General features: G+C 47.5%; 1 protein-coding gene across 1 annotated transcript; it reads left to right on the forward strand.

Moving 5' to 3' along the window:
• The first annotated feature begins 1,297 nt into the window (after positions 1–1,297).
• LOC138372323 (uncharacterized) lies at positions 1,298–10,005 on the forward strand. The gene is made up of 2 exons (XM_069337605.1): positions 1,298–1,341; positions 8,517–10,005. The coding sequence occupies exons 1-2, from the start codon at positions 1,298–1,300 to the stop codon at positions 10,003–10,005; spliced, it is 1,533 nt and encodes a 510-aa protein (XP_069193706.1).
• The last annotated feature ends 949 nt before the right edge of the window (positions 10,006–10,954 follow it).

The following is a 10,954-nucleotide window of genomic DNA, read 5'->3' on the forward strand; positions in this document are numbered from 1 at the left end:
ATCCCATATCTCTCTGCTTTTCACCTCCTCTTTGATTATCCATCTGTCACACTCGCATCCCAGTGATTGGTAAACATCCCGTTTATCCCCTTTTGTACCGGGTCGTCAACTGTGTTTGACGAAAATCGCGAAATGTTGTCATTTTGCATCAGCGACTTGACGCCTGGGAGGTTATTCAACGCCCGGGCGTCATTCAACGCCCGGGCGTCATTCAATCTCTTCAGATTGAATTGGAACTGAATCTCTGCGACTCCTGTGGTTGCCTTCTCTTTATGGAACAGATAAAATCAATTCAAAGACTTTTTTCACATATAGTTCTACATTTATAATTGGGAAAATTTACTTGAAAAAGTACAGTACATTGATTACATGTCACAACGCAGCATAGCAGGTAAATATTGTCATTATAAGAACCGGAACAACTCCACAAGGGCCGTGACGAGGATTCGAACCTGCGTCCGAGAGCATCCCAGACGCTGCCTTAATCGACTGACCTAGGAACCGGAAACTTAATTGGTAAAGATACGTTCAAGTCTTCATTCTGGCTTACTCTCTCTCCTCTTTAGGTTACACTTCTTGGGATTGAACTCTAGCAACCATTTGCTTGTTCAGTCTTGTAAATTGTCAACGTCAGCTTATTACCTTCTGCAGTTCTCGATTGTCACGTGCCTCGTTAGCTTTGCGACGTCTGCAATGATTGACAAGGACAAACTCACATCCTCGACGAGGCCATTCACATTAATTAGGAACAATAGGGTGGCTCCCAGGACCGACCCTTGACGTATTCCACATCTGACTGTCCTCAGACTCGAACCCTCGGCTCTGACTACGACTTTGTTTTCTGTCATTCATAAAGTCCCTTACCCCCCCCCAATCCCAGTTCAGTGTTTTCTCAAGCAACTCTCTTACTGCACCTTGAGCACCAACCATGCCTGAGGAACAGTATGAAAAGCTTGCTGACAATGTAGGGGGGAAATATAATCTATCCAGGGGCCTCGTAGCCTGGTGGATAGCGCGCAGGACTCGTAATTCTGTGGCGCGGGTTCGATTCCCGCACGAGGCAGAAACAAATGGGCAAAAGTTTCTTTCACCCTAAATGCCCCTGTTACCTAGCAGTAAATAGGTACCTGGGAGTTAGTCAGCTGTCACGGGCTGCTTCCTGGGGGTGGAGGCCTGGTCGAGGACCGGGCCGCGGGGACACTAAAAAGCCCCGAAATCATCTCAAGATAACCTCATCTCAAGATATATCCAGCCTACCTTTGTCTGTCTTGTTACAGCAACCTTGTTACATAACTCCATGGCGGTGATGGTGGTGAGAATTGTTGGTGATTTATCTCTGGGGTTTGTGGTGATTGTGGTGATGCGTGTCGTTGTTGTTGTTGATGCGCGCTGTGTTGTGGTAGCAGTGTGTATTCACCTAGTTGTGCTTGCGGGGGTTGAGCTTTGGCTCTTTCGACCCGCCTCTCAACTGTCAATCAATCAACTGTTACTAACTACTAACTATTTTTTTCTCTCTCTCCACACACACACACACACACACACACACACTCCCAGGAAGCAGCCCGTAACAGCCGTTAAACTATTTACAGCCGGTACCTATTTACTGCTAGGTAACAGGGACATTAGAGTCAAAGAAACTCTGACCATTTGTTTCTGCCTAGTCCGGGAATCGTACCCGGGGCCACAGGATTACGGGTCCAGCGCGCTGTCTATTCAGCCACCAGACCCGTGTGTGTGTGTGTGTGTGTGTGTGTGTGTGTGTGTGTGTGTGTGTGTGTGTGTGTGTGTGTGTGTGTGTGTGGTGATGTATGAGGCGAGGCGGCAGTGGTGGTGGTCGTGGTGGTGGTGTGGGTAATATATCCAAAAGTCGAGCCTTTTGTGCCCTGACTGTGTGTCACTCAGATAACACCAGACCAAGATAAACCCAAACCAGTATTAATGATTAACGCCCAGGCGAACAAAATCCACGGAATATAGAATGTTTATATATATATATATATATATATATATATATATATATATATATATATATATATATATATATATATATATATATATATATATATATATATATATATTATTAAATATGACCGAAAAAGTAAGATTAATAATTCTAACACGAATTTTCTCAATCTTTCGTACATTACGCTTCACTGTTGGAGGTAAATCAAAAATCAATTCTCCAAAATTCATTTTTATTTCTAGTCTGACGCGACACGGGCGCGTTTCGTAAAACTTATTACATTTTCAAAGACTTTAGTTCACAAATACACAACTGAATAGAACTTACGTATCTCCGATTTTATATCTACATTTGAGTGAGGTGGAAGGGGTGATGTGGCATTAACACAAGACAGAACAAAATGTGGTATTAATAGGGTATTAATTTCATCAACACAAGACAGAACAAGGGTATTAATAGTGTATTAATTTCATCAACACAAGACAGAACACGAAACAATGGATATTGAATAGAAGTGTTTGTAGAAAGCCTATTGGTCCATATTTCTTGATGCTTCTATATTGGAGCGGAGTCTTGAGGTGGGTAGAATATAGTTGTGCAATAATTGGCTGTTGATTGCTGGTGTTGACTTCTTGATGTGTAGTGCCTCGCAAACGTCAAGCCGCCTGCTATCGCTGTATCTATCGATGATTTCTGTGTTGTTTACTAGGATTTCTCTGGCGATGGTTTGGTTGTGGGAAGAGATTATATGTTCCTTAATGGAGCCCTGTTGCTTATGCATCGTTAAACGCCTAGAAAGAGATGTTGTTGTTGTCTTGCCTATATACTGGGTTTTTTGGAGCTTACAGTCCCCAAGTGGGCATTTGAAGGCATAGACGACGTTAGTCTCTTTTAAAGCGTTCTGTTTTGTGTCTGGAGAGTTTCTCATGAGTAGGCTGGCCGTTTTTCTGGTTTTATAGTAAATCGTCAGTTGTATCCTCTGTTTTTTGTCTGTAGGGATAACGTTTCTATTAACAATATCTTTCAGGACCCTTTCCTCCGTTTTATGAGCTGTGGAAAAGAAGTTCCTGTAAAATAGTCTAATAGGGGGTATAGGTGTTGTGTTAGTTGTCTCTTCAGAGGTTGCATGGCTTTTCACTTTCCTTCTTATGATGTCTTCGACGAAACCATTGTAGAAGCCTTTATTGACTAGGACCTGCCTTACCCTACAGAGTTCTTCGTCGACTTGCTTCCATTCTGAGCGGTGGCTGAGAGCACGGTCGACATATGCGTTAACAACACTCCTCTTGTACCTGTCTGGGCAGTCGCTGTTGGCATTTAGGCACATTCCTATGTTTGTTTCCTTAGTGTAGACTGCAGTGTGGAAACCTCCGCCCTTTTCCATGACTGTTACATCTAGAAAGGGCAGCTTCCCATCCTTTTCCATCTCGTAAGTGAAACGCAGCACAGAACTCTGCTCAAATGCCTCCTTCAGCTCCTGCAGATGTCTGACATCAGGTACCTGTGTAAAAATGTCGTCAACATACCTGCAGTATATGGCCGGTTTCAAGTTCATGTCGACTAAGACTTTTTGCTCGATGGTACCCATGTAGAAGTTTGCAAACAGGACACCTAGGGGAGAACCCATGGCGACCCCATCTACTTGCTTATACATGTGCCCATCCGGGCTCAAGAAGGGTGCCTCTTTAGTACAAGCTTGGAGTAGTTTCCTCAGAATATTTTCTGATATGTCAAGAGGAGTACAGGCTGGATCACGATACACTCTGTCGGCTATCATTCCGATTGTCTCGTCCACAGGTACGTTGGTAAACAGCGATTCTACGTCCAACGAGGCTCTTATCCCTGTGGCCCGTGTGCCCCGCAGTAAGTCAACAAATTCCTTTGGAGACTTCAGGCTGAAGGCGCAAGGAACATAAGGAGTCAGCAGGCCGTTGAGTCGCTTCGCCAGTCTGTACGTGGGTGTGGGTATCTGGCTAATGATTGGCCGAAGTGGGTTTCCAGGCTTGTGCGTCTTGACATTTCCATACGCATATCCAGGTTTATATTCCCCAATGATCTTTGGCAGGTGGAGTCCGGATTTCTTGGCGTTCACAGTTTCGATCAGTTTGTTGACCTTTGCTTTTAATTCGGCTGTAGTGTCCTTCGTTACCCTTTGGAACTTAGTTTGGTCAGAGAGTATGATGTTCATTTTCGCCAGATATTCGTCTTTTTTAAGAATGACATATATTGGCGACTTGTCACCTCTCCTGACAACTATCTCCTTGTTCTCACGAAGGCTTTTAGCTGCCGCTTTAAGCTCGGGGGACAGTATGGTGCTTCTGTAGTTGCCTCGATTCTTTCCTCCTTCTGCAATAAGTTCTGCTTGTAAGGTATCTTTGGTAGTGACCTTCTTTTGTGTCTCGAGGTCGAATATGTCGTCCAACAGAATTTCCAACTCTACTTTCCGGGCCATCTCACTCGGTCTGGACATAACATGACAGTTTATGCCCAGATTTAGGAGAGTGACTTGGTCCTCAGTGAGGTTAATTCCTGCAAGGTTCAGGAAGCCATCTCTTGGTCGTGGAATTGCCATAGGTCCTCCATATAATGTTGTTAGTTTCTTGATAATCCTTGTTTCAGTGCTGAGGTGATGTTGGTCACCTCAAATCTTAATCTTACTTTTTCGGTCATATTTAATAATATATGTCTACAGGAAAGACTGCTACCAAAATATACTAATATTAAAGCGCACGACCCAGCAGCAAGGAATCAAGCCTTCACGATAAAATATCGCCAGGATCTGATTCGTGATCAGATATACAAGGCAGAGAATGAAATCAAAGACAACAAAACGCAACTACTTCATGCTACAAACGAGTGGAGAAATAGCAACATCGACGATAGTATCCGTACCCGCATTGAACAACACCTCGACATCCTCACAGACCAACATCACCTCAGCCTCAATATATATATATATATATATATATATATATATATATATATATATATATATATATATATATATATATATATATATATATATAATATATATATATATATATATATATATATATATATATATATAATATATATATATATATATAATATATATATATATATATATAATATATATATATATATATATAATATATATATATATATATATATAATATATATATATATATATATATATATATATATATATATATAATATATATATATATATATATATAATATATATATATATATAATATATATATATATATATATATAAATAATATATATATATATATATATATAATATATATATATATATATATATATATATATATATATATATATATATATATATATATATATATATATATAATATATATATATATATATATATATATATATATATATATATATATATATATATATATATATATATATATATATATATATATATATATATATAATATTGTTACAGGAGGGGGGGGGTTAAGGGGAAAATGAGTTGTTAGTCTGTCTGTCTCTCGTGACTTACTAGAGTCTGTCGGTCCCTAAGATGAGGACCGCCCACCGCCACAGGTCTACGCTCCCACACACCTGGGTGCCACTGATCGCTCTAAGAGCCCTTCAGTCGAACCACGGAGGAATCGCTACCAGCAATTCCAGCCTCGTCCCACGGAAGAGTGAAGGTAGACTCGGATGTACCCTCAAGACGTCGCTTCATGCGGCAACAGCACTTACCCTTGCCAACAAAGGGTCCCTCGTCCACACCTGTGTCACTCGACTATCTACAAGGTCGCCAGCTGGGTTTATAACTCTGCACCCCAGCAGTGCAGTTCATTGGTTACACACCATACTGCCAGACAGTGTTATGTGTTGCCACTCTCTGTTGAATCAGGATTGCCAGCCTAAGGTAGGTTTCTATAAATATCAGTGTTGTTAATTAACTCAGCCTATGGTGTGGAGGGGTGGGGGGTCATAGACCACCTTTTTAGAACGATTTGATACATCTGTAAAGACCACGTGGAGCTGTGAAGACGTCCCAGACGAGAAGGTAATCTGATAGTTACGTTGCTCTCTCTCTCGCTCTCGCTCTCTCGCTCTCTCTGGCTCATTCTCACTCTCTCTCCTCTCTCGCTCTCTTGCGACATGTTTATACCGAATGATATCTCCTGTTCCTTCTCTTGTCTTTGTTTCTTTCCTTTTTTTAATTGTCTTCGTCTCTTTACGTCGTTTCTCGTGGAAATATAGACAACCTATGAACGGTGCTCCTCGACACAGTGGTGGACGACCTTGACTCTTGAGGAACGACAAGGCAACTACTCGACTTTGGGTGCCTCGACTCTGTTGGGTCGACACAAGTGTTCCTCGGCTCGGGGTGTCAAGGAAGGTGCTCCTCGACTTTCAGAGTCGAGGAGGACACTATTAGACGTCTTCTTGAAGTCCTTCTTGAGAAAAACTAATGCCTAAACTTTCTCCCTTACCGTCATAGGCGATTTAATGTTGATGTTCTTTTCTTTGAGGCCCAGTAAATATTTTTTTTCATCTTTCACACTAAATTGTTTTTTTTTTCTGTGGCTAGCCTATCCACCAATCACTGTCCACCAATCAACCTGTTCAGCAACACCCTATCCACTCCAGCTTGTACGCACACTAGTCTGTGTCTCAAGTAGTCTATATACTTAACCAGCACCAACAGGCGCTACGAGAACTACCACCATCACTACAGCCTCTATTATCACCACAGCTACCACCATGACCACCACCAGCACAACCTCTACCACCACCATCACCACCACCACAACCTCTACCACCACCATCACCACCACAACCTCTACCACCACCATCACCACCCACCACCATCACCACCACAACCTCTACCACCACCATCACCACCCACCACCATCACCACCACAACCTCTACCACCACCATCACCACCCACCATCCCCACCACCACAATCCTCACCACTGCCAATATCCCCGAAGCTAAGCCCCAAGGGATCTCCTTCCTGTTGACTTTGGTATTGTGCACGATTGGTAAATTCCTTCATATCGACAATGGGCACGACCTGAAGGGCTGGTGTTTACGCTGCCTCGCTGACCCCGACTTGACCCCGGCTTGACCCCGACTTGACCCCGGCTTGACCTGAAGATCTCGTGTCTCCTGCCCGTCTCAGACTTTCCGCCCTGCTTGTGGGGTCATGCCCTTCTTGGGGGGTCGTGTCCTGCTTGGGGAAGGTCGTGTCCTGCTTGGGGGGGGGTCGTGTCCTGCTTGGGGAAGGTCGTGTCCTGCTTGGGGGTGTCGTGTCCTGCTTGGGGGGGTCGTGTCCTGCTTGGGGGGGTCGTGTCCTGCCTGTGGGTCGTGTCCTGCTTGTAGGTCGTGCGCTGCTTGTGGGTCGTGCGCTGCTTGTGGGTCGTGCCCCTGCTTGGGGGGTCGTGCCCTGCTTGGGGGTCGTGCCCTGCTTGGGGGGTCGTGCCCTGCTTGTGGGTCGTGCCCTGCTTGTGGGTCGTGCCCTGCTTTTGGGTCGTGCCCTGCTTGTGGGTCGTGCCCTGCTTGTGGGTCGTGCCCTGCTTGGGGGGTCGTGCCCTGCTTGGGGGTCGTGCCCTGCTTGTGGGGTCGTGCCCTGCTTGGGGGTCGTGCCCTGCTTGTGGGTCGTGCCCTGCTTGATGGTCGTGCCCTGCTTGAGGGTCGTGCCCTGCTTGGGGGTCGTGCCCTGCTTGGGGGGTCGTGCCCTGCTTGAGGGTCGTGCCCTGCTTGGGGGTCGTGCCCTGCTTGGGGGTCGTGCCCTGCTTGGGGGGTCGTGCCCTGCTTGAGGGTCGTGCCCTGCTTGGGGGTCGTGCCCTGCTTGGGGGTCGTGCCCTGCAACAGGAGAACACCCACACATCAGACCACTGGTGCTGGTATTTACAAACCAAACAGCACCGAGATTGCTGATGAACAGAAGAGAGAGATCTCGGAGCGTTAATGGATTGGAAAGTGCTTACTTGGTAAACTGCACGAGGAGCAACAAAGGGATAGGGTAGGGAGAGGCGATGGAGGAGAGGTGGCAGTTGGTGGAGAGAGACACACACAGACAGACAGAGAGACAGATACACAGACAGACTAACCCCCCCCCCCCTCCCACCCAATAATCTTGCCATACTCAGAACCCCTGGCCCACCACACCATTACTGAAACAAGTAAAACATATAAATTTTAACATATACTTACATAAACTTATAAACCAATAAATGCAATTCAGTATGTCCTGTTTAATAAATTAATATCACATTCTTCACGGAAAATCCCCCTACAAAGTGTGATAATATATATAAATCCTTTACATTTAAGTAGAGTAAACTGCAACTTCCTAAGAGTTGTGTATACAGGGAAGTGAAGTGTTCCAAACCCACGTATATGATAAGAGGTCAAAGAGCCACATATAAGGACACGTCTGCTCCCTGGATATGCTAATCTCACGACACTTGCCCCACATAAACCCACACATTTACCACAAGAAAGTTTGAGCTAAAGGTGAAGTTGAGCAATCTTGAACTGCAAAAGTTGATCGTTCTTGATATGTAACGACTCTAAAGAGGAGAGGCGAGTGTCAAGCGTCAAACTGGGAGTCCACAAGCCCAGGAGATTGACCAGGCCAGGAGTCCACAAGCCCAGGAGATTGACCAGGCCAGGAGTCCACAAGCCCAGGAGATTGACCAGGCCAGGAGTCCACAAGCCCAGGAGATTGACCAGGCCTGGAGTCCACAAGCCCAGGAGATAGACCAGGCCGGGAGTCCACAAGCCCAGGAGATTGACCAGGCCAGGAGTCCACAAGCCCAGGAGATTGACCAGGCCAGGAGTCCACAAGCCCAGGAGATTGACCAGGCCAGGAGTCCACAAGCCCAGGAGATTGACCAGGCCAGGAGTCCACAAGCCCAGGAGATTGACCAGGCCAGGAGTCCACAAGCCCAGGAGATTGACCAGGCCTGGAGTCCACAAGCCCAGGAGATTGACCAGGCCGGGAGTCCACAAGCCCAGGAGATTGACCAGGCCAGGACTCCACAAGCCCAGGAGATTGACCAGGCCAGGAGTCCACAAGCCCAGGAGATTGACCAGGCCAGGAGTCCACAAGCCCAGGAGGTTGACCAGGCCAGGAGTCCACAAGCCCAGGAGATTGACCAGGCCACGAGTCCACAAGCCCAGGAGATTGACCAGGCCAGGAGTCCACAAGCCCAGGAGATTGACCAGGCCAGGAGTCCACAAGCCCAGGAGATTGACCAGGCCAGGAGTCCACAAGCCCAGGAGATTGACCAGGCCAGGAGTCCACAAGCCCAAGAGATTGACCAGGCCAGGAGTCCACAAGCCCAGGAGATTGACCAGGCCAGGAGTCCACAAGACCAGGAGATTGACCAGGCCAGGAGCCCACAAACCCATGAGATTGACCAGGCCAGGAGACCACAAGCCCAGGAGATTGACCAGGCCAGGAGTCCACAAGCCCAGGAGATTGACCAGGCCAGGAGTCCACAAGCCCAGGAGATTGAGCAGGCCGGGAGTCCACAAGCCCAGGAGATTGACCAGGCCAGGAGTCCACAAGCCCAGGAGATTGACCAGGCCGGGAGTCCACAAGCCCAGGAGATTGAAAAGGCCGGGAGTCCACATGCCCAGGAGATTGACCAGGCCTGGAGTCCACAAACCCAGGAGATTGACCAGGCCAGGAGTCCACAAGCCCAGGAGATTGACCAGGCCTGGAGTCCACAAGCCCAGGAGATTGAGCAGGCCGGGAGTCCACAAGCCCAGGAGATTGACCAGGCCAGGAGTCCACAAGCCCAGGAGATTGACCAGGCCGGGAGTCCACAAGCCCAGGAGATTGAAAAGGCCGGGAGTCCACATGCCCAGGAGATTGACCAGGCCAGGAGTCCACAAACCCAGGAGATTGACCAGGCCAGGAGTCCACAAGCCCAGGAGATTGACCAGGCCTGGAGTCCACAAGCCCAGGAGATTGACCAGGCCTGGAGTCCACAAGCCCAGGAGATTGACCAGGCCGGGAGTCCACAAACCCAGGAGATTGACCAGGCCAGGAAATAGTTTGACCAGGATTCAAGCAAACCAGGAAACCAATGACCCCAGAACCACCAAGTTAAGACTAGAGACAGCGAGGTCGGAAGACGGCAGAGCCAGAAGGCTATAGGTCTGGGACCCTACCTGAAGAGAAGGGCACACGAAAAGGCCACAAGAATAGGACACCAAAAGAATGGGAGGCCTTAAGAATATTAGGCCAACACGCATTCACTGGAATCAGGAACGAGAGGCCAAAAGGAGTAGGCCACAGGAGCAGTAGTAGTGAAGGCATACCTGGTGAAGCCTCCCTGATACGCCACACACCTGGTGAAGCCTCCCTGATACACCACACACCTGGTGAAGCCTCCCTGATACACCACACACCTGGTGAAGCCTCCCTGATACACCACACACCTGGTGAAGCCTCCCTGATACACCACACACCTGGTGAAGCAGCCCCTGATACACCACACACCTGGTGAAGCCTCCCCTGATACACCACACACCTGGTGAAGCCTCCCCTGATACACCACACACCTGGTGAAGCCTCCCCTGATACACCACACACCTGGTGAAGCCTCCCCTGATACACCACACACCTGGTGAAGCCTCCCTGATACACCACACACCTGGTGAAGCAGCCCCTGATACACCACACACCTGGTGAAGCCTCCCTGATACACCACACACCTGGTGAAGCCTCCCTGATACACTATACTCCTGGTGAAGCTTCCCTGATACACCACACACCTGGTGAAGCCTCCCTGATACACCACACACCTGGTGAAGCCTCCCTGATACACCACACACCTGGTGAAGCCTCCCCTGATACACCACACACCTGGTGAAGCCTCCCTGATACACCACACACCTGGTGAAGCCTCACTGATACACCACACACCTGGTGAAGCCTCCCTGATACGCCACACACCTGGTGAAGCCTCCCTGATACACCACACACCTGGTGAAGCCTCCC

The sequence above is a fragment of the Procambarus clarkii genome, chromosome 38 (assembly GCF_040958095.1).
Source record: "Procambarus clarkii isolate CNS0578487 chromosome 38, FALCON_Pclarkii_2.0, whole genome shotgun sequence".
Lineage (NCBI taxonomy): Eukaryota > Metazoa > Arthropoda > Malacostraca > Decapoda > Cambaridae > Procambarus > Procambarus clarkii.